General features: G+C 29.9%; 1 protein-coding gene across 2 annotated transcripts in view; it reads left to right on the top strand.

The window, feature by feature from the left end:
- The window catches only part of LOC107448180 (uncharacterized), a 28,576-nt gene that overhangs the window by 466 nt on the left and 3,268 nt on the right, over window positions 1–24,842 (top strand). The window contains exons 2-5 of one of the 2 annotated variants that reach the window (XM_071185522.1): window positions 5,679–5,795; window positions 8,801–9,009; window positions 10,487–10,569; window positions 11,773–11,829. In XM_071185522.1, the coding sequence (XP_071041623.1) occupies window positions 5,679–5,795; window positions 8,801–9,009; window positions 10,487–10,569; window positions 11,773–11,791 (428 nt within the window). In that variant the 3' untranslated portion in view covers window positions 11,792–11,829. The remainder of the gene's footprint in view (window positions 1–5,678; window positions 5,796–8,800; window positions 9,010–10,486; window positions 10,570–11,772; window positions 11,830–24,842) is intronic. The other variant, XM_071185523.1, reaches the window with a different exon arrangement.

Here is a 24,842-nt window from a genome sequence, read left to right as displayed (position 1 = left end):
CTATTTTAACCCTAGATGACTAAATATTCGTCAATTAAACTACCGACGTTTCGCCAATTTTGCGAATCCTAGAATTTACCGTAACATCCTCAAAGATTACAAACACAAAATATTATCACTTATCTATATTTTAATGACAATTGAAGCAAAAGGACTTACAGTTGAATCTTATTTTTGTGTTCCAAATTTGTGTTATTAATTCGTAATCAATAGAGCAAATGATTGGCTGTTAATAGAATTAGTTATATAGTTACTCTGATTTAGTTTTAGCTACGAAGGTTAAAGAATGTTTAAAAATAATAGTTTGTAACTCGCACTGATTTCTGTTTTAATTTTTATGCGATTAGCTTCGAAATCCTTATATTAAGCATGTTTGAAACACTATACAGTTTCTACAACTTTAAATGCAGTCACTAGAACTTAAGCTAATGCGTTTCTGAGAAAAAATTATAAGGAATTCTTTATATCGATAAAGATTACTTTTTTCAGTGTCAAAAAACGCTACTTACGGTTTAATTTTGGTTTTTAATTTGAAAGATTTTTATTATTTTCATCTTCATATTTGGTACTTAAACGAAAAGCTTGGCGAAATTGCGAAAATAATGAATCTAAAACTATGTGACTAAATATGAAATACGATGAATTATTCTATAGTCGTAATACGTTTGAAATAAAATTTATAACCTAAAATATATGTAAAATGCTATAATATCTAAAACTTTCTTTAAAGTGCTTTAAACGTAAAAAAAAAAAAAAAAAANAAAAAAAAAAAAAAAAAAAAAAAAAAAAAAAAAAAAAAAAAAAAAAAAAAAAAAAAAAAAGAATCAGGTCAATCTCCAAATGCTTAATTGACTAAATGTGATATAAATATTAAACTATTTCAATATTTGGTTTTGTAAAGAAATATTTATTTTTGTACGGTTTAGTACATGGTGCACAAGGGATTTCATGAATTTTTTTCTTAGGATTAAAACACTTGATCTTTTAAAATTAACTAAATGAAAGCATTTTAATTGGTTACTAAGTATTAAAGCGTCATTTTAGTATTGTGGCCATTTTAAAAATCGTGCGAAGACCGTACCGTACATTAGGATTTAATCCTAACTAAATATTTTTTTTAATAAAAGCTACTAAATTTTGTTTTAAAATTAATATCATAAACTCCAATTGAGTTTTTAGAAATGTTATATTCTAAAATCTATTTGACCACTCAATTAATAAACGCGAAAAAGGGACTTGTACATAAAAATATCATTTATGCAAACTATGTTATTTATGCAAACTGTTATTTATAGTAACTATGTTATTATGTAATTCAAATATTAGCCAAAAGACTCACCCTATGCTTAAGTTTGTTAAAGAACTGATAGTAGTACCAGAAATATTTTTCAATATTTATTAAAATATTGCCACCAAAAACTGAGGAAATCTTTGTATTTATCTCCTTTTCTCTCTTAATTTTTAAATTTTGTTCAAGTAAACATAAATATTATAAATAAATGTATAGGATTTCTATTTTTGTTATTACTAACACATTTACTGATGCCAAAAGTAGAAATCCTATACATTTATTTGTAATAATTTATTTATGTTTGAGTAAACGACAATAAATAAATGTATTATTGGATTTCTACTTTAGGCATTAATAAAATTGTTAGTAATTTTGGTGCTTTTCGATTGCGCAATTATTATTATCATTTTATTAATATACTACTTTTTATTTTATTAATTTTTTAAACACTGAAGAAAACAGATGTTAACAAAAAAATTTGAAAGAAAAAAAATAATAATAAAAAATAGTTGAATTTTATTTTGCCCGGCTAACCGAAAAGCACCGAAATTATTTTTAAAAAATGTAACATTAAGAGGAGGAATCAGATTTTCAAATTGAGAAATTTAATTGAAACATTACAAGATAAAATAAAACGCATAAAAATACTAGTACGTTAGTAATCACGTTAGTAATTTACGTTAGTTACGTTAGTAAATACGTTAGTAATTTTTTTAGTACGTTTAATTACATTTTTGAAATAATTTTTTTTATCTACGTACTTATTAAAAGGGCTAATATATCTTTGGTTTAATTTTACTTTCATCGATTTTTTTTATTATTTTATCTTATAGTAGATTTTATTGGCCTTTTAAATGGTTGGGACAATGTTTTTGTAATTCCCGTCACTACAAAAACATTGGCGTGGATAATTTTTACCGAGAAAATTGAAGATTAAGACTTTTTTTTGTAACTAACACAAAAAAGATTTAATTAAAATATTAAATCACGAAGATTTTATTCTACTATATGAATCCTTTCAAACGGGTCAAAAATTGTCAGTTAAGTCTGTCTCATTAAGTAGATTATTATCTGACTCATTAAGATCCGAGTGATAAAGTTTTGTTTTTAAGAAAAGAAATGAGTCAAAAAAGATCCTACATGATATTAGGGGTGATAACATTCAGAGTCAACACTTTCCTTTTATTTCTTGTTTGCCATTAGGGCAATCATTTGTTTAGATAAGTATCTTTAATGACGTCACTTTTAATCGTTTAAATTTAAGGAGATTCACTGGAAAATAAATATTGCATCCGTTGAAGAAATGTTCTTTCAAAACAAAATGCTCTCGGTGAAAGATTTATCGTGAAAAATTATGTGCTATGTGTTGAATATTTACTTTTTTTGATGCGAATGAAAAAATTTATCTGGATTTAATTTCTTGCGAAATTTATTCCTTTTGTACTATTTTGCAGTTAGCTGGGGGCCATTAAAATATTACGCACGCACCTAACTATACTATAAAAGGGTTCTGTCTTACTTATGCTGACAAGGGGGGGAGGGGTATGAGCAGTGTTTACATAGGACATTAAAATCCCTCTACTAATTTTTTTTAAAACTCAAAGTAATTCAGAAAAAAAATTGGAAAGATCATTTTTCGTTCAGTGTTTCGACCACAGAAAGAAAACAAAAAGATTCGTCTTCGGTAGAATATTCAACTCAAAATTTTATTAGATTAATGAAAACCTAAATCTAGTTTTGTGAAAAGTTACGTCCGTTATTTGAATGTTATCCTGAAATTAGATTGCTACAATAAATGTCTAAAAATCCTTAAGCAGGCGTCTGTTTAGAAGTAATTTGGGTCCGTTAACGGACCCTTCACAAAATATCTTTTCATAAAAATTTACATAAATAAATATAAGGGTTGTAGTAACAAGTCTTCTGCCTATGCTTCTGCGCGATAGCAGTTTAATAATATCTAGAATTGGAGAAAAATTTTATCTCTGATTTGCGCCGACGTTACTTGCTTGTTTTTGCAAAGTTTATATAAGTATCTTAACGTCACGTTTAATCATTTAAATTTAAGCAGCCACACTTAAATATAGAGTTCAAAATAAATATTGCAGTTCTTAATGAAATATTCTTTCAAAACAAATGGCTCTCGGGGAAAGATGCGTCAACTAATTAATTAATTTCCTTTTAAAAATTTGAAGAGTTAGTTAAAGCTTCAACAGTTGCATCAGAAAACTTATATCTAAATAAAATTGTTTGGAAACTTTTTTTTATATACAATTTTAAACTTATTTTACATTTTTACAAAGCATAAGCAGAATAGCAATAAGCACCCCGGATTTCTGTTATATTTTATATTTAAAGCAGTTGGATCGTAAAATTCACACTAGATATTTCATTCTTGATTTAATAAACTTGATTTTAAAAGATTTTAATAACCATTAAACATGCATAATTAAAACTCATATACAAAATGTCTGATATTCACTAGAATTGAATTTTAAGTACTGTCGAATTTTTAAAAAAATTATGCATACCTGTATAAAAGAAGTACCTAATACAAAATTTCAGAGATAATTTTTAACAAAACCTGCTTAAAGTTATCACTACAATAGTTATTTCACTACTACTGAGAAAAAGTTTCCTCAAAAAGGGTAAGTTTTGTCGCCATTTTATATCAGCTGCGATAGTATTGGGTGGTTACATTTTCTTTTCGATTTATGAAGTAACCTTTGTTTTAAAAGTTTAGTTAAATTCATCACTTATAAAAGTTTAATGAATTATCTAGAAAATAAATAATACAGTTGTTAGATAACGTTTTCCAACAAAGATTTACCAATTTATTAAAAAGAAAAGAAATCAATTTTTAAAATTTAAATAAAGTTACGTGTTATTAGATGCATGTGAAAAAGTTTAACCGAATTTAATATTTGGGGAACAAATTCCTATATCCCTTTGTGAAGTTATTTAACTCTTATAAAAAGTAAAATTATAATATAGAATATGCTGCTGCATTTTCAATGAATAACAATCGAGTGCGAATCATTTCATAATTGTTCTTAACTATGACCATCGTTTGCGATTTTATTAATGCATTTTATCCGAAGTAAACTTATACCAATTTCTAACCTTTAGTCTAAATTTAGCAGTTATGAAGATTATTTGAGTTTTGTAGTTGTTGTTACGTATGCTACTTGCCAATATCAGCAAAACTGTTTAGGCAATTAAGCGAATTTTTAAGGCAGAGGGTGCGTTTCTTGTTTTTCAGTGGCGCCATCTATATGCAAGAATATGACTTCAGCTACACACATGTCACAGCCCGTTTTACTGGGAGGACCCAATCATACTCCATTCATTCATCCACAGATCGTAATTTTTACTTGAACCAGAGAACGATGAATCTTCAATTAATTATCCCCAGAGGAACTGATTTATTACGGGAACAGATTGATTTATTACAGGACTTTGCGACCCCGACAGATTTAACATGCACCAGTCACTATTTAATACACTGGATTTTTCCGACCGGCGAGAATAGAACTTATTTTAATTTTGAAATCATAACATAGAATGTCCTACTCAAACAGATTTCACATATAACTTTTAATTCCTTATCCTTATGTCTGTCGTTGCAGTCAGAAATTTATTTCTGAATGCAACGTTAGTTCTTCGGGTTTCTATACTTTTCCTTGCTTTAAATTTTTAAAAGAAAATATGGTATCGCGTTATTGTTATATACAGGTTGATTATCAAATGATAGATTTTCTTATACAAATAAAAATCAAATTAAGTTTTTTAAATTTATTGTTTGCAGTTCACATGATTTCATTACTTAAACGTTACTAATCTCTATTTTAAAAGTCCAAAAAGCATAAACATTAAAATTTTGAATATCCCATGAAAAAATTATACTTGCGTGCTTGTACTGAACTATTTTTTTTCTTACAATTTGATTTTATATTTTCCAAGTGTGCCTGTAATCAGTACGTTACTATATTTGTGGTAAAGGCTATTTATTATTATTTTTTTATAATTTTAAAAGCGTGGTCAAGACTTAGTACTACTTTAGTACTACTTTTAGTAAAATTTGTCATTATTATTACTTTTTTTAAAAAAAAAAACTAAGAATAAAATTTTATGTTATATTTCTCTACTATAACGAAATATTATTATTGATTATCGATAAAGCTAATGATTAATCGATTATAGTATGTAGGGAATTGCATGAATACAGTGAGGGAAGAAAAGAATTCCGATAATATGAACATTCCAAAATCTTGTACGTTATCGTAAATACGTATGTTTCGTTATTCACCGTATTATTAGATAAAAAGTTCATTGTTATAATTAATATTTTATAAATTTTCACTTAATTTTCTGTTGCTCTTTTTGGCAGGTGTCAACACAACAACCTTTTGTAAAGATCTTGTCATGCAAGTTTCAGAATGTAATGCTGAACATGAACGTTGTCCTCTTTATCAAGGAAAAAGTCATACGGTAACATTCGAGTGCAGTAAGTAAATTATTATTATTCTATATTGTACGTTATATAAATCATATTATTCTATGTTATGTTGTTGTCATCGGTCATTAAGGCAGAGAGGCTGCGATTGTTCTTGTTTTTCCAGTGGCTCCATCTATGGCCAAGAATTCGACTTCTGCCACCCCCATACGTCACACCCGTTTATAAGGCGGACCCATCCACAGATCGTAATTTTGTCCTGCACCAGAGAACGATCAATCTCCAATTCTGTACCCTCAGAGGTATTGCTTTGTTAGGGGAACATGGATTTCGTGACCCGCCAAACTTATCGTGCACCAGTCACCATTTACTACACGGGGAGTCTTCGACCTATTTTGAAATTCTATAGAATTGCGATATTTATTTAAGAATGATTTTAAAATTATAGTAGTCTTAAAAAAAGGAAAAAGTCTTTAAATATCTACGCCTATTTTGTTGGATGCAAATTTTGCACGGGTCAAATAAAAGCTTCAAGCATAATCTTTCAAATTGCGCCCACAATTTTGCCACAAAAAATCTTCGAAAAAATAAACTACTGAAAGAAAGATTGTTTACATGGAGTTAGTATATAAGTGCTTCCATGTTTTTGTCCAACCTCTGCAGGTTATCGTCATATATAGTTAACAAGTAAAATTATTTTACATTTATTTCTTAGTGTGGCTTACGTTCTGTATTTTTTATTTTTTTAAAGTAAAGCTGAATAATTGTCAAATCCAAGTAATCGTAAATTTTGTTGCGATTAACATATTTACAAAATGCTCTTACATAAAACTGTAACTATTATATAAACAAAATGATTTTGTTTAAAAAAATATTAAATTTCAAGTATAATAAAAAACAGATGATTGAAAGGTAACCAGTGAGCGAAGCCTCATAGTAAATTAGAACTTTTGGCAGTAATGTAAAGCGCTGATAAATAGTAATTACAAATAAAAAAAATTGTATTGTGCTTAAACTAAGAGCAGCTACTTTCAAGTATAATAAAAAAAAATACTCAAATTTTGTTTAATTTAAAATTTGTTTAATTTTTCTTCAATTGTGTTTCATTGAGTTCTATTTGAAACAATTTTAAAAAAGAGTAATCTTTAATTGGTTTTTAAAATAGCCTTAGCATAAAAGTGATAATCAAATGTTTTCGTTCAACTATTTTAAACTAAAGAAATTTTTTGACTTTTTTTTAAACATTTAAATAAAAAAAAATAGCGGTTGGTGGTTTAAAAAAATTAATAACTTTAAAATATTCTAAAGTTGGGGGAAATTATTAGGGGGAGGGCACGTGTTCACCCGACGGTACGCCTATGATCTGACCTTTAATTTACTGTTTAAAATATTTAAGTACTGGTGGAAAAAAAGTTCTTTTAATTCGAATTCATTAAAATCTTAATACACGGTCTTCGCTATCACTAGAAAAATAGTTTCAGAAAATACGAAAAACCCGTAGTAGAATTCTTATTAAAATTGCACAAATTACCATAATACCAGTAGTACATATGGGGATTTTTTTTTAGGTTCCTCTAGTCCAGTGGTCGGCAAACTTATTAGCCAAAGAGCCAAATATGAACATTACACCAATTTTAAAAAAAATTGAGAGCTAAATCTGCTTGTTTAGTAAACTTTTATTACACTAAATAAAACTAAATTTCCTACTTAAATATTTATTAATGCGAACAATGTGCTTGGAAAGTTTAAGTAAGTCAGGTTTGTAAACTGCTGTTTGTAGAAAATGCAACACCATGAAGGAATCATCAGAATCAAATGAAATATTATTTTAATAATGGATATAGGATATTATGCAAATTAATAAAGTTTCAGAGCCATCGCGCGTGCGTGGCGCGCGCAGCGCCCTCTGAATTGATGCTGAAAGCGTATAAATAAAGTGCTNGTCTTCCTTCTCCAGGTCATTCAAAGCAGACCACTTGTGTTGTGAACTAAGATCAAATTTTTTCTTCTCCAATATTTCCAATTCAACACAAAGACGTTCGAATTTAGAGCGCCATATCTCCTTGTTTTTTAAATCCAGCAATTGTATTTAAAGCTGCCAATGTCAATTTCAAAAAGAGAAAATTTCAACTCGGCTATCGTAGCATTAAGAGGATTTTTGACAAATGCTAAAGTTGCGCTGCTGTTTTCTTACCAAGGTTCTTTTTTAAAATTGAAATATTATTGCACCTTCCGTAGATATTTGTGCCAGAGCCGCACTTAAGAAGCCAAAGAGCCACATGCGGCTCTGGAGCCGCACTTTGCCGACCACTGCTCTAGTCGAATAAGTACTTCTCCCCCCAGTAATTTTGCTTTTTAGTACATAACTTATTTCTTTTATTTCAATATGCATATATTACGTAAATTAATTAAGCACAATTGATGTCAATTGAATAGCGATTTAAATTTACCCTACGCAAATTAGTATACTACTTTTCTATAATTCTGTCTTTAAATGCATAACTATTTTTTTTCATTTCAATTACAGTAGATTTTAAATTATTTTCTTTTTATAGAAACAGATTTACCTGGTATTAATTTGGTGACATAGTCCAAGCATGCTACCCCGTTAATGTTGTTTATTTGACATAGCAAATAAAAAAATAATCAAATGCTAAAGTACGTTCAATAAACTATTTTTTTGATCAAAGAGCTATAAACTAGCTAATATCACTAATGTTATTTTTTTAAAATATTTGAAAAATTAAATCGTCTATAGTTTTTAAAACATTAGTTAACATTTAACCAATGAGAAAATTCCATTTAGTTTTTCGCTCATCCCGTTTGAACGGTTCGTCGTAACTGTGTCCTTCTTCGTGCTTCGAACTATCTGTATGCCATATTTCATAGTTTTCGGTCGGATGGTTTAGGAGTCAATAAAAGACACATACAGATATTCATTCATATATATATAAATGAATATCTATATAACATTGATTGTGGTAACTATTTCATAAAATATTTGAATAGTTTTTAATAATATATTTGCAATAAACTAAAATCATTTTATTTTACAGCTCCCACTAAAAACTTCACTGGCAAAACTGATTTTAGAGTTTATGGAGTATTTGAAAAATTTTCCGTTCCATACAGGGGTAAATCTGATGCTTGTGAGTCTGCTGTGACAACAGATACTAATACTCCATGCAAAGACATGGGTGGATTTTTCCAAGAACGTAGATTTAGGCACGAATCAAATTTCGCTGTTTCAGTTAACTATCCAAAAGTATGTATCAGATGCATTATTTTATACTATTTAACCAACAATTTCCACAACAGAACTTGGTACTGGTGTGACAAATACTTGTATCACTTCATACATGGCACATTTATAAAAACCGGTACATACTATGAAAACAGAGCAAACGATTTTTTCAGTATTTTCCTGAAAAAGAATATCGCACAGTCTTTTTACCTGCTTTCAGAAAACGCCGCTAGATTTTGCAGGTTCTTTAAATGAACCCTTTTTGAGTTGCCTCTAAAAATATAAATTACTAAAGACACCAGAATTTTGCCCATAAGATATTGATTTTTTTAAAATTCATTTTTGAACTGCAATATTAAAAATGAACAACTTAACATTTTCTTCCCCTTCAAATGTCATATACACAACATAAATCGCCCTTAGAGTTGAGGAATTTTGTGTTTTTTAAGTGAGACTTCTAATATGCTAAGTTTTGTTTTGCACCAGGCCACTAAAATGTAGACTATTTTCTAATATGATAAAATAAAAACAAGGTTTTTAAAGTTTCAATAAAATAAATGTTTGAAAAAAAGCAGATTTTTATAATTTTAAAAATTTCGGTCCGTCCCTCGGTGCAGTTACGGAAGTAGGACTTCCGAAAAATGTTATGATGGTCCCCACCCTTAAGATGACTGAGCCTGGTTTGCTTATCAACAAAGCCATTGTATTGATATTTCATTCAACTTTAAGAGTATTTAACTAATTTTCATCCTGTTCCTACATGTATCATATACGATTGAAACTCATTAAGACGAATGATAATAAAATCTTTTAGTATAAACCGATTAAACTGTCTTACCGATGAATTTTAAAAAAAAATCACTAAAGCAAATATAACAAATAATTTAAATATCTGTAGAGAAATAAATAAAACGTAAAAATACTTTGGAATCACTTTTTAAAAATCTTTTTATTTCCCGAACTAAAGGCTTTTTCCTCGCAAATTTCCTAAGAGCTCATGTATCAAATAAAACGTCCACTTCACAGTTCCGCCATCAGCAGGATCTTAAGTCTACGTCTCTCATACTGGTTCACGCCTTCTTTTGTTCAATTGATGACGTCACCAATTACAAATTATTGCGAGATAAAGACAATACGCAATGCGAAGCATCTTAACTGTTTCGTTTTGAATACTTGTTTGCCTCCTAAGTAAGGTGGTCCTCGAAGCAAGGGCTTAACTTTGGGGATCGGACAAACCTCTTCTTAAGCTCCAGAATTGGTTTTTTATTAAAAGTAAAAGGAAGGGCTGGCTTTTATGAGGTAAATTATTTATGTTTTTGCCATAAACTCTGTTAGCCGCAAACTTAGCTGTGTCGCAAATGAAAATATGACTAGTTGTCCATTTCAGTTTCAAGAAAAAATGTGAAAGTTCACCTCAAAGGTCACAATGAGAATTCGTTTTAATTTTAGAAAGACTTAATCGATGTTGTTACTTCTTATGATTCTTTAATCTTTTCAGATACAACTGAAAGTTCGATTTTCCATGTGTGACAGAAGAAGCAAAGTATGCATGATGTGCGCTGAGCTTCCAGTAGAAATAATGTAAGAATTCATCTTTTTATTGATATATAATTAATACTTTCTACAATTTAAATATACTGATGTGTGTAAATGAAATTTCCCCATAAATTATTAAATTAAAATGGAAAACATCATATATATATATATATATATATATATTTAATAAGCATCAATATTGAGTTTTTTGAAATTAGAGTTGAAAAAAAAATTAGATATAATTTTACAATCAAATATATTTGTAATTATAAAAATCGGAAAAACATGCAAAAATTTTACAATAAAACGTTCTTTTGTTTTAAAATACAGAATGTAAAAATAAATCTTTACTTTTTATAGTATTAAGATTTTGCAGTTTGCTTTTTCAAGATAAACTTACTTGTAAAAATAGTTGTAAATGAAAATGTTTACATTTAAAATGTTTGCAGATAAAATTAATCTTATCAAATATATTTATGCTTGTATTTAGATGAAGTATTTTATTATGAAACTTGTACTTTGAAGAATATTAAGTGCAGAACAAAATAAATTACCAGAATAAGTATTTCTTGGCAAGGAAAATTTTTTAAATTGTGAGATGTTTATAACAGATTCTAGTCCTGCAGTGGACTGAACGCTATGACACGGTTTACAGTAAGACACCGAAATCAAACATCAGACTGCGGTCAGTGACCACTTCGATCAGTCTAAGAAGGGACCAAGGATGTGCGGTATTGGCTCTCATTTAACTGTTCTACCGTAAAGTGTTTGACTTTAAGCAAGGGTGCCATTCCTTCTGCAGAGGATAAAAATTGTGATGCCATGTCTTTGAATCATCCTCAGGGATGTTTCCTATATCATCGCCAATAGCCCATTGTGCAGCTCTAGCGCAACGTAAATAAACTACAACAACAACCGATTCTAAATTTAAGAAAGTATAAATTCAGGGAAAAAATCTACCTTAGGATTGTATAAAGAACTTTTAATTTTATAAAGAAACGAATTTTCTGTAGTTAAAAACAGCAGAATAAGTAAATACAAAAATTTAGTTACTGATCACAGTGAAGCTTTAAATGTTTTTTTTTTGTTCATTGAACAGAACATTTAATTTTTTAGCAGGACAACTTGTAATCATTTACATCCTTTTATCATTAAAAGATACAAAAATAAGACTTTCTGTAAAAAAGTCCCAAATGTCATTCATTGTTTTATTGAAGCATTCATGTTAAATTTCTCATCCTGTTTCAGGAGTCCACCAGGAGAATAAAAATTTTGCAAATACCTAATTTGATATTTTAATTTGTGGTAAGTATAACNTATATATATATATGATTTATTTTTGGGCTACAAAATGTTCGAATTCGCTACTTTTGGAGCTCCCATTCGCTACTTTTTAATCTTAAGTTCTGGCAACACTGATTTTGACAATAAATATGCATTATATAGTACGTGAAAGTGCCGCAAAATTAATTGGAGTATGAGATAACTACAATAACTAATAGTCTGCAGTGAAGTAATAAAATACCGATTTTTCTATGTATTGAATTATTTTTATCTCTCGCAGGACCTTCTAAGGGCCGAAACGAATGTCGCCCCCTAAAATTATTCCTCATAAGACATACATCCCACTAGTTTATTTCAAAATTGGCGAGTCACACTTCCCTAGTTTCCCTGAATTATAAATGAGTAAGTAAATTATCACCTTACATGAAAAAAAAACATTTTGTTGTTAATATTTTTATAATTCATAAACTTGTTGTGGTCAATAATGAAGTGGTGAATAATAAAATAAATACAGATATAGTAAACGTGACTTTACGTCTGATTTTTCCTTGTCAATAAATAAAATAAAACCTGCATATAAACAGATGAAGAAAAATGATTAGTTTAAAATTAAGGATAATTCACAGCTTAAGTCACCACCTTTTTCTCCTCATGGCTGCGAAGGAATTTTGTAAGAATCTCCCACCAATTTAATGGACGAGTAATTTCTATCGCTGCTAAGTTCTTAATGTTTGCCTTTAAAATCAGAAGAGTGTTCTGTCCTAACTTGCTAGTCCTCGAAAATTTCCAGAGATCTTCTCATTCTTTTCTCTAAGTTTTATTTAATACTCCAATTTTTATGCCTATATATATATATATATATATATCAATACATTATAGTTTATTTTAATTACATTAAAGGCTACGCCCTCTTCTAATCATTGCACACCAATCCTCAGAGTTTTACAATTTAATTACAACAAAAAAAATTAGAAATTCAAACAAAGACATGTTTAAATAAAACATGAGAAAATAAGTTTTCATTAATATGACGAATGGCCAACAGTGAAAATGTATGAAAGGTCACAGCAACCTCCCATCAGGGAGCGTAGCCAGATTTTTCACCAAAAAATAAGCACCTTTTAAGTACTTTTTAAGTACTCAAAAAATATTTTTAATCACTTTCCAAAGAAAAAAAAATTATAACTAGGATCTGTGCAGTAACAAAAATAATTTTTTTCTATCCTTTTAAAGTTCTTAATTTATAAACATAAAATCAATAAAATTCAAAAACATTTTCAAAAACTTTACATAATCACGATAAAATAACTACTAGTTTCTAATAAACAGTACAGATAAAATTATAAAAATCATGAATTTTTTGTAATTTAGAGCGACAATCGATTGAGCAAAGAAAAAATCTCTTCTTAAAAGATAAAAAATTAAGCACTTTTTACAAACACTAAATAAAAAAGCACCGTAAAGGGCTTTTAAAAAACGTAAATCAAAACTAAGCACTTTTTAAAAACGCTATGCACCCTGCCCCATCCTGCAGTAGCAAAACATGAGAACTTTTCTTAAGCATTTTCATATTTTCTGTGACCATAGTCGAATCAAAGATGAGATAATACACCTTCCAATTAAACTTAGGATCAATAAAGAGAAATTATGATTAGTTTCTATATCATTTTTAAATTAAATTGAAGGGCTTTCACGAAATATGATTCAGCAAAATATGATCAGCAAATAATATATTTGAGTAATTCAGGCTTCGATTGGCGATAATATCGCTCTGAATTCATCCTGTGGCAAACAGGAAAGGACTGAAATTACATTATCATAAGGCACGAGATTTTGTGCCAGATTCATTTAAAGTATTTTTCCACACACGAATAATCATTCTCGAAAGTGAATGATTAATGTAGGAAAAGATCTTGTATTAACACCTGTTCCAAAATAAGTTCTTTGTTTATACATGAAAATTATTAAAAGAGAGCAAGTATCACTTCACCCTAAAGCATATTTAGTCGCTAAACTTATAACGAACAGCTTAGTCAATAATGCAGGCTGAATTTTAAAGTACCAGTTCCTGCTTTTGAGGCAAATACTAGTTAATGCTTAATAAATTCAAAGGGCAGGAAAACGGCTGAATAGATTATGCTCCCTCCCCCTCTGCAATACAAACACATTTAAAACAATTATATCGATGCACTGTGAATTAAGAAAAGATAACACTCTGAATAACTTATATACTTATCAGATTTTCCCTTACTTATCTTAATATTAGTTAAGTTGATCTCAAATATGCTAATCAGTTAGAGCTACCTACTTAATTAAGTTAAGAATTTGGACACAAAAACATGCTTTCTGAATAAAGAAACTTTCTGAATAACTTTTTTTTCTAATGACAAATTGGTTGGTTGAGATTTATTAGCACAACAGTCAAAAATGGCTATACTGCGCCAGTCGCTAGGTTAAGGAATTTCAATAATTTTTTTTAAAAATTATGAATATTGTTTTTTATCAACTTGATAATTGTCAGACTACTAATTTAAATGAACAAGGTTCTCGAAAGAAGGACGGCGAGTCAGAAATCACAAGTTCGAAAAACCACTGAAAGACGGAGTTCGAACATTTAAAAATAATTTAAAGACAAGATTTACAAATGTTTGAGTGTATTAAGTTTTCTACTCTCATTATGCAAATGTTATTTTTTGATTGGATGATAAATATGCTTGTATATATATGACAAATCGAGATTAGATTTGGTGANCTTGTTCTCACGAACGGGAGTGAATTCTCATGTTACGGAGAGTAGAATACTCTCGAGGATTGTTTTCTTTTATGATGTTTAAGTTAAGTTATCCCGAACGGCCTGTGTAGGGGGCAGGGAACTGTCCTTGTATCAGAAAGGTTCTGGATTCGAATCCCGGGCAAGGCATGGATGTTTCTTTCTCTCCGTGTGTTCTATGTCCTTTCTCCTCTGTGTGCGTGAATGGGACCCGCCCTATAAACGGGTTTGTGGTTGTGTGAATGGTGTGGCAGAAGCCGAATTCTTGCCCATAGATGGCGCCACTGAAAAACAAGAACAATCGCACCACCTCTGCCTAAACAGACAAAAAAAAAGTTAAGTTATGATTTTTCTTGCTTAATAAAAATTCTTGTTAGTTCAAAGATGACTCTTTCATTATGCTTGCCTACCATTTTCAACTACGCACTAAACTCTGCCAGCAATAATATTGTAATGTATTGGGTCACCAAGCAGTGATGAAGTATCTGTATAAAAACTACCAAAAAGTTTGAATCCCCTACAATCAGTTAAAATGTGTTTAACTGATTGTAGCACCCATCTTTAGTGATTATCGACTTGGCACTCACTGCAGATGAGTACAGGTTCGGCCTTCAGTAAATGTACATGAGTAAATCGACAGATTTGGAGTCTTGACAATGGGGTATATCGAAATATTGGGGTTGCCGCAATTCGGAAGATATGGCCTCAGGAGATTAGACAGAAAAGCGATTGAAAATTTGAGCCCCTTAATTTTAATACTACTGCAATATTTCTTCATATTTCAAGAACTTAAGAACCTTTTACTAACATTTATAAAACTCTTGCTTTTTATTATTATTATTTTTTTAAATGTAACTTCAACAACGATACTCGAAAACTGTTATTGTCGTTAAAAACTGTTATTATCTTATCAACCGGCAGTGCTATCAAACTGGATTGACAGACTATTTAATAAATCGAATTTCATGATTTTTTAAAGTAAATTTAAGGTTATCAACACACAGCAGCTGTAGAATCAACAATGTAAAATAGTGATAAATTCAAAAATGATATCAGATTCATTATAAATTGGTTTGAGTAAAAAACTATTTTATTCATGTTGGATCCGCAGGTTATTGCAAACTTAATAAGGATTAATTAAATTGCTATTACGCTAATAACTTCAAATATTGCGGGGTTCTAGAATAACTTTTGGGTTATCATTTATGAATGGAGGGCTTATCGAGTTGGATTTTTTTTTCGTATAAAGATTATTTTTAAATTATTTATTAAGTCCTAAGGGTCACAAATCTTAAGTCAAAATATATAAATTTCTACATTTCAACTAAAAAATGTGCGCTTTAAAGCCTGAGAAGATGACAGTTTTGCATTAGTTTCAGTAGAATGTATTGATTTCTCAGCAATGATTATAAATTGTTGTGTATTTTAAATGGATTAAAACTTACATTTACTAAAATGACTTGGATTGAGCTGCGATAGCTCAGATAGAGCGTTCGCCTTCCAATGAGGTGAACCGAGTTCGAATCCCTACGATGGCTGGTTGGTAGGAAGTACCACAGTGCTGTAATGAAATATCCTCAGTGGTAGACAGATCTTGGGTTAGAGTCCCTTTGCCGTCAGGCTAACCGTGGAGGATCTCGTGGTATTTCTCTCCATGTAACGCAAATGCGGGTTAGTTCCATCAAAAAGTCCTCCAGGAAGGCAAATTTCTCCCAATACTTGATCCAGGAGTTCCCTTGTCTTCTAGATCTGGTTTAAAATTACAAGGCTACGGAGTTGAACATTTGTAGTCGTAAACCCTAAAAATTGGGTTGGCTGCTCAACGACAGCTATAAAAAAAATTACTTAGATTGAAAACTCTTTCGTGTATTGAAGAAAATAATATGGTTTCACATTGGAGGTAGTAATGTTTATTTTGATTAATATATTTACTGCTGCTACATGCTTAAGAAATTTATTATTAAGTTTGGGTTTTGTCTAAAGAAGCTCGATCAAAAGCTTGGGATTTAAAAAAAAAAAAAAAAAATGGAATTCCAGAATCGAAAAAAAGGACTCCAAGTTGTCCCTCAAATTTATTGTAATGGTATGTAAATTTTTATCATTAAATATATTTGTTTTTAAAAAGTTAACAAAGTAAGGTAAAGTAAATCAGAATTCTGATTTTCATAAGTTTTCAACTCGGTTGTCCCCAATATTCCCTTTACTTTAGACGCAAAAAATAATTCTACTTTATCTTTTTTTTATTTTTTTAAATGTTCTTGTAACTAAATACACCGTTCATTTTTCCGCCTCTGTTTAGCGTAAACATTTTGCCGTTTCTTTTCCCCGGCTCATGTTAATTCTAATCACCCTGTATGTCAGAAAATTTCTGCATTTCATACTTTCCTTTTCCGCGCACTAAACTATTGAACCAACTCCGAATTTAAATTCCTCCGATCGCTTGCTGCTAATCGTGGATTTAACTTTTCTCTAGTCAATACAACTCTTGATACTTTCACTAGATTGAAAGGCCCCTATTCTAATCCTTAAAGAGAACTTATCAATTTATTTTTTTCGCATTGTTGTTATTGTCGTCGTAGGCCATTACGGCAAGGGGTGCGATTGTTCACGTTCTCCAGTGGCGCCATCTAGGGCCAAGATTTCGACTTCAGTCACGCTTGTTTATAGGGCGGATCCATTCATTCACTCATCCACAAACCATAATTTTGATTTGAACCAGAGAACGATCAATCTCCAATCCAGTACCCCAAGAGGTGTAATTTGTCATGGGAACATGAAGGACTTTGTGACCCGTCAGATTTAGTGTGCACCAGTCACCATTTACTACACGGGTAATCTTCGCCCTGCTGGATTCGACCTCTTGTTCTCACGAACGTGAGTCCAGCGCCCTGCCAACCAGACTATCTCGACCTTTGTCTCCCGTTTGATGCTACTAATTTCTCCCATTTTTATTTTCAAGTCATTGTTAGGCCTGCTAACAAAACTAATTGTAAATCTCTAAAAGATCCTATTAAATTTGATAATCACTGGGATATTTACCACTTTTTCCGTCAGTGCGGCCTTGGGTTATTTCCCCAAGGACTGTTATTTCCAATTTGTATATTTTTGAAGGGAGTAAAGTTTTTAATAAAGTAATAGTTAACCGATTCAGTTTCTTGAGGTTATTTATTTATTATTTTGAACCTAAAAAATGGCTGCCTAACTGGATGACCAAACTATTTAAATCAAATATTAAATTTTTCTTTGTAAATTGAATTTAATGTTATGAATACATAGCAGATATGGATTCAACAATATCAGATTCGTTATACATTTGAAAAGAAAAGAAAACTACTTTAAACACGTTATTAACCAACAGTTTCTGACCAACTGGATAAACAAAAAAATTTAAATGATACCTCACGATTTTTCAAAGTGATTTTAATGTTATCTATACATAGCTACAGATTTAAACAATGATATTAGATTTGTTATAAATTCTTTTGAGTAAAGAACTATTTTAATCCTTTACTTTTTAACCAAACAGGATGAATAAACTATTTAAACCAAAGCTCACGAGTTTTTTAAGCTTATTAAAACAAGTAAGTATTGCTTTAGCTGTTTACGATACGAACTTGGCATAAATCTTGAGAAGAACTTCAGTGCTACGAAAATTGCAAAATACGCAGAATTGTATTACCTGCCTTTAAGCGTAGTTTTGCCACTTTTCATTTTGCTTAATTGCTTTTTTATTAAAAACTTAGTAAATATCCATCGTTAAAAAGCCGACCCAATTTTTTTTTGGGGGGGGGAGGGGCTTACGACTACTAATATTTAACTCCGCACCCTTGTAATTTTGAACCCAATCCAGAAAACAAGGGAACTCCTGGATCAAGTATTGGGAGAAATTTTGACTTAGTGGAGGACTTTTCAAATTAATTAACCCGCATTTGCGATACATGGAGACCTTTTCGGTGGAATTAACCCACATTTGCGTTACATGGAGAGGAAGACCACGAGAGCCTGCCACACTTAGCCGTCTAACCTATGGTTCATCTACTACGGAGGATATTTTGCGTCAGTACTGTGGTAGGTACAAGCCAGATGCGGAATTCGTATCGACCATCAGTCATCGCCGGGATTCGAACCCGGTTCACCTCATTCGAAGGCGAACGCTCTATCCCCTGAGCCATTGCGGCTCTATCCCCTTAAGTTTGAAGCATTTCTTTCAATTTATAACATTTTATTCTTAAAACTGTGGGTAATATTTTCCGTGGAGTTTGGAAAAACATGTTTTGTTGCATATTATGTTTTTCGATAATTAGGAATGAAACAACTTGTTAAAAAAATTATTATAAGTATAATTGCTACATTTAGCACTCTCTTGTAAATACAATGATGTTCTGAGTACTTTAGCAATTGCGAAATGTTTTAATAAGATACGAGGTCATCGTATTTCTAAAAAAAAATCACGAATTTACACCTGTTGGAAAAAATAGGACGTGTTTATACGGTAAAAATAAACAAGAAAAAAACTGGGAAATTCAAAACTGCATGCAAGTAACTGTTCAGTCAAAAACGTATATATAAACAACGTCTTTTATTTTTGTGCTAGACAATCAGCTTGGTCAATAAAAGTTATTTGTTCTCAACCAATACTTAGAATTTATTTAGGCACACGAGGAATTCTCATCTATGTATTTGCTTGATCAATTTGCGTTAGTAAAAACAGATTTAATTGTAAGATATGTTCAACATTTCCCAGTCTTGAAGTAAATAAAATGTTTAACACAGATAAATATACTCAATCTTTGATACATTCCCCGCAAAAATGTCATTAACTGAATAAACGATTTGAAACGATTGATATTATTTTTTAAAAATTAAAATATCTAATTAACTGCGTGAGGAATTACTACCATTCTTTCAACAGAATTTCATAAAGCGTAATGATAATTAAATAAAGCCAACATGTAAAATAATTTTCAGATTTCGTCGTTTACTCCAGAAGTACTGGAAGTACTTCTGGAGTACTTTTTTGTTATTAGAATTGATGTTTTCTCTGTTTGGGAGTACTGCAGCGGTTGAAGGGGGCTTTTCAGCAATGAACTTACAAAAAAACATATTACGTACTAGTCTTAAACAAGAAGCTCTAAACGCAATTATTAACATCTACCTAAATGGAAAACTCCTTTCAGATTTCTGTGCTGAAACCTCTGTAAATCATTGGCTTGATTGTGGAACTGGCAAACGTCATATTTGATTCATTTCAGAAACGCAGTACCCTCGGATAAATTGACATTCCTGATAACTTGACCTTTTTCATTTAAATTATTTCATAAAAGAAATACTAGGTTACTATTAGTAACCTAGTATTTCTTTTATTACTGTATAATGTAATCCTAGTAACTACTAATTCATTGTGCAATTTATATAAATGTTTGTAATAAATAAGAGAAAATTATATTTTTATTTACTTAGAAGCTACGGGCTAGTTTCAAAGAGGACGGGGAACATTGTTGGACAAGCCGTCCTAGGGGACGGCTGAAATTTCTGAGTTTTTTCGAACCCTGTTTTTAATCATTCAATTTTTAAAAATGAAATTATAATTGTTTCATTGCTGAAATTTAAAAAAAAAAACTGTTTTTCGGGAAAAATAATAATGTTAAAATAATTTTTTACTTTTCCATAATTTTATTCTTTTCTTCATTAAAAATAATAATCAAACAAAACGTAGGGAGCAGCACTTTTGTAATAAATTTCTTTAACTTCCGAAAAATCCTCGTCATTCGAAAGTCAGGCAAATTACGCTTTGCATTATAAAATTTTTATTTTATGCACGTATTCTTTGCACGCATACAAAATTAATAAATTCACAACTAATAAATTTTCTTTTATTTAATGAAATTTTTTCGTAAATGCATGAGTAACGTGTTTTAGTATAATCGAAATATGTTTTGTAGTAAATGATTTATTTTTTTATAGTTAGAATTTGAATAAGTTTTCGAAACAAATCGTTAAAAATATGATCATTGAATAGGTATTTTTGTACTAGTTTGTACTGCATATTTCCTCTCATTTTGAGCACTATTAGTCCGAAATGTTCTAGAAGATTTGAGGTTGCTATACAATTCTTTACAAATCACGCATTTACACCAGTTGCAAAATTAGCGCGTGTCAATTCGTTAAAAAATAAATAGTAAAAAACAGAGAAATCAAAAACCACGCGTAATAGTATCACTCAGAAGTCATATTTATCCACCGTCGTCAGCGTCCTATATTTATTTGGCAGCTTGGTCAATAAACGCTATTGAATGATACATGAGATTTATTTAGGCACACACAAAGAATTCTCATCTTTATATTAACATGATCAATTTACATTGGTAAAAACGAATTCGATTAATTGTCAGATATGTTTAATATTTCCGAATCTTGTTTTGAGGTAAATAAAATATTAAGCAACACGGATAAAAATATTTTCAATCGACGAAACATTACACGCAAAAAAAGTCATTACTTGAAAATGTCACACGAAAATTTAAAATAATTGTATTTATTTCTGTTGTGCAAAATAACTATAATTCTTTCAACAAGATTATATATATATATATATAAATCANAAAGTCTATTTATGTCTGTGGAGTAATAGATACTGTGGAAGTAGTAGAATACAAGATAATATCCGATAACACCTTAACTGATCTATTTCTAACATAAAATCATGAAATGAAGCACATATATCTAAAATCTATTTATGTCGCTGGAGTAATAGATACTGTGGAAGTAGTAGAATACAAGATAATATCCGATTATACCTATACTGACTTATTTCTAACATAAAATCATGAAATGAAGCACACATATCTAAAATCTATTTATGTCTGTGGTGTAATAGATACTGTGGAAGTAGTAGAATACAAGATAATATCCGATTATACCTATACTGACTTATTTCTAACATAAAATCATGAAATGAAGCACACATATCTAAAATCTATTTATGTCTGTGGTGTAATAGATACTGTGGAAGTAGTAGAATACAAGATAATATCCGATTATACCTATACTGACTTATTTCTAACATAAAATCATGAAATGAAGCACACATATCTAAAATCTATTTATGTCTGTGGTGTAATAGATACTGTGGAAGTAGTAGAATACAAGATAATATCCGATTATACCTATACTGACTTATTTCTAACATAAAATCATGAAATGAAGCACACATATCTAAAATCTATTTATGTCTGTGGTGTAATAGATACTGTGGAAGTAGTAGAATACAAGATAATATCCGATTATACCTATACTGACTTATTTCTAACATAAAATCATGAAATGAAGCACACATATCTAAAATCTATTTATGTCTGTGGTGTAATAGATACTGTGGAAGTAGTAGAATACAAGATAATATCCGATTATACCTATACTGACTTATTTCTAACATAAAATCATGAAATGAAGCACACATATCTAAAATCTATTTATGTCTGTGGTGTAATAGATACTGTGGAAGTAGTAGAATACAAGATAATATCCGATTATACCTTAACTGACTTATTTCTAACATAAAATCATGAAATGAAGCACATATATCTAAAGTCTATTTATGTCTGTGGAGTAATAGATACTGTGGAAGTAGTAGAATACAAGATAATATCCGATAACACCTTAACTGATCTATTTCTAACATAAAATCATGAAATGAAGCACACATATCTAAAGTCTATTTATATCTGTGGAGTAATAGATACTGTGGAAGTAGTAGAATACAAGATAATATCCGATAACACCTTAACTGATCTATTTCTAACATAAAATCATGAAATGAAGCACATATATCTAAAATCTATTTATGTCGCTGGAGTAACAGATACTGTGGAAGTAGTAGAATACAAGATAATATCCGATAACACCTAAACTGACTTATTTCTAACATAAAATCATGAAATGAAGCACATATAAAGTCTATTTATGTCTGTGGAGTAATAGATACTGTGGAAGTAGTAGAATACAAGATAATGATTGATTTTAATTTTAAAAATTTTTTTTGAATTTTTTAAAAGCAAGCTATTATTGGTGAAACAAGTGCTGTTTAAATAGGTAGAATATATACTAAGGTTTCTTACCGTCCTTCAAAATGGACAAGAGCAGGAAAACTCTTCTTGATTGTGTTAAATTTTCATTATCATGAATTATCATTATCATGAATGTTATTATCATCATTATGTCATACCAAATGACACTGAATATAGATAATGTTTATTTTGATGGAATGAACTTTTTAAAACGTATTTTGCTTAATCTAATAACATAAAAGCACAGGAAGGGCAACAAATAATAATAAGTAAAATGAAATTAGAATTATTATTATGCAATTATTATTAATAGATACTGTTTAAGTATTAGAATAGAATTATGCATTATTTATATTTTTGTCTGCATTTTTAATTTCAGTTTTCTGCATACTTTCTTAGCGTTGATGTGTAACTACCCTGTGTTAAAATTACTTATTTTATTCCACCTGAATAAGGGACATATTACTATATAATTTGCTTGTTTTTGTCTCACAAAATAAAAAAAATTGTCTTCTTTGAACCATCATATAACTGGCATTTTTCGTTTTAAACAACCTGAAAATAAAATTAAAAATTTTTTAATCAGAGCTCGAAAAACCGCCCGGCCTCGGCGGTCAAATATTCCCCGCGGACAACGAATTTCTTGAATTCGACGTCAGCGCGGACGGCCATTTTCCCGTTACTTTTCGTGATACATTTTCAATTTTTGTTATTAGAATTGATGTTTTCTCTGTCTGGGAGTACTGCAGCGGTTGAAAGCGGCTTTTCAGCAATGAACTTACAAAAAAACACATTACGTGCTAGTCTTAAACAAGAAGCGTTAAACGCAATTATGAACATCTACCTAAATGGAAAACCCCTTTCAGATTTCTTTGCAGAAACCTTTGTAAATCATTGGCTTGATTGTGGAACTGGCAAACGTCATATTTGATTCATTTCAGAAACTCAGTACCCTCGGATAAATTGACATTCCAGATAACTTGACCTTTTTCATTTAAATTATTTCATAAAAGAAATACTAGGTTACTATTAGTAACCTAGTATTTCTTTTATTACTGTATAATGTAATCCTAGTAACTACTAATTCATTGTGCAATTTATATAAATGTTTGTAATAAATAAGAGAAAATTATATTTTTATTTACTTAGAAGCTACGGGCTAGTTTCATAGAGGACGGGGTACATTGTAGGACAAGCCGTCCTAGGGGACGGTTGAAATTTCTGAGTTTTTTCGAACCCTGTTTTTAATCACGCAATTTTTAAAAATGAAATTATAATTGTTTCATTGCTGAAATTTAAAAAAAAAACTGTTTTTCGGGAAAAATAATAATGTTAAAATAATTTTATACTTTTCCATAATTTTGTTCTTTTCTTCATTAAAAATAATAATCAAACAAAACATAGGGAGCAGCACTTTTGTAATAAATTTCTTTAACTTCCGAAAAATCCTCGTCATTCGAAAGTCAGGCAAATTACGCTTTGCATTATAAAATTTTTATTTTATGCACGTATTCTTTGCACGCATACAAAATTAATAAATTCACAACTAATAAATTTTCTTTTATTTAATGAAATTTTTTCGTAAATGCATGAGTAACGTGTTTTAGTATAATCGAAATATGTTTTGTAGTAAATGATTTATTTTTTTATAGTTAGAATTTGAATAAGTTTTCTAAACAAATCGTTAAAAATATGATCATTGAATAGGTATTTTTGTACTAGTTTGTACTGCATATTTCCTCTCATTTTGAAAACTATTAGTCCGAAATGTTTTAGAAGATTTGAGGTTGCTATACAATTCTTTACAAATCACGTATTTACACCAGTTGCAAAATTAGCGCGTGTCAATTCGTTAAAAAATAAATAGTAAAAAACAGAGAAATAAAAAACCACGCGTAATAGTATCACTCAAAAAGTCATATTTATCCACCGTCGTCAGCGTCCTATATTTATTTGGCAGCTTGGTCAATAAACGCTATTAAATGATACATGAGATTTATTTAGGCACACACAAAGAATTCTCATCTTTATATTTACATGATCAATTTGCATTGGTAAAAGTGAATTCGTTTAATTGTCAGATATGTTTAATATTTCCGAATCTTGTTTTGAGGTAAATAAAATATTAAGCAACACGGATAAAATATTTTCAATCGACGAAACATTACACGCAAAAAAAGTCATTACTTGAAAAAAAA

This window comes from Parasteatoda tepidariorum, chromosome 9, assembly GCF_043381705.1.
Source record: "Parasteatoda tepidariorum isolate YZ-2023 chromosome 9, CAS_Ptep_4.0, whole genome shotgun sequence".
In the NCBI taxonomy this organism is placed as follows: domain Eukaryota; kingdom Metazoa; phylum Arthropoda; class Arachnida; order Araneae; family Theridiidae; genus Parasteatoda; species Parasteatoda tepidariorum.
This window is presented reverse-complemented; position numbering and strand designations above follow the sequence as displayed.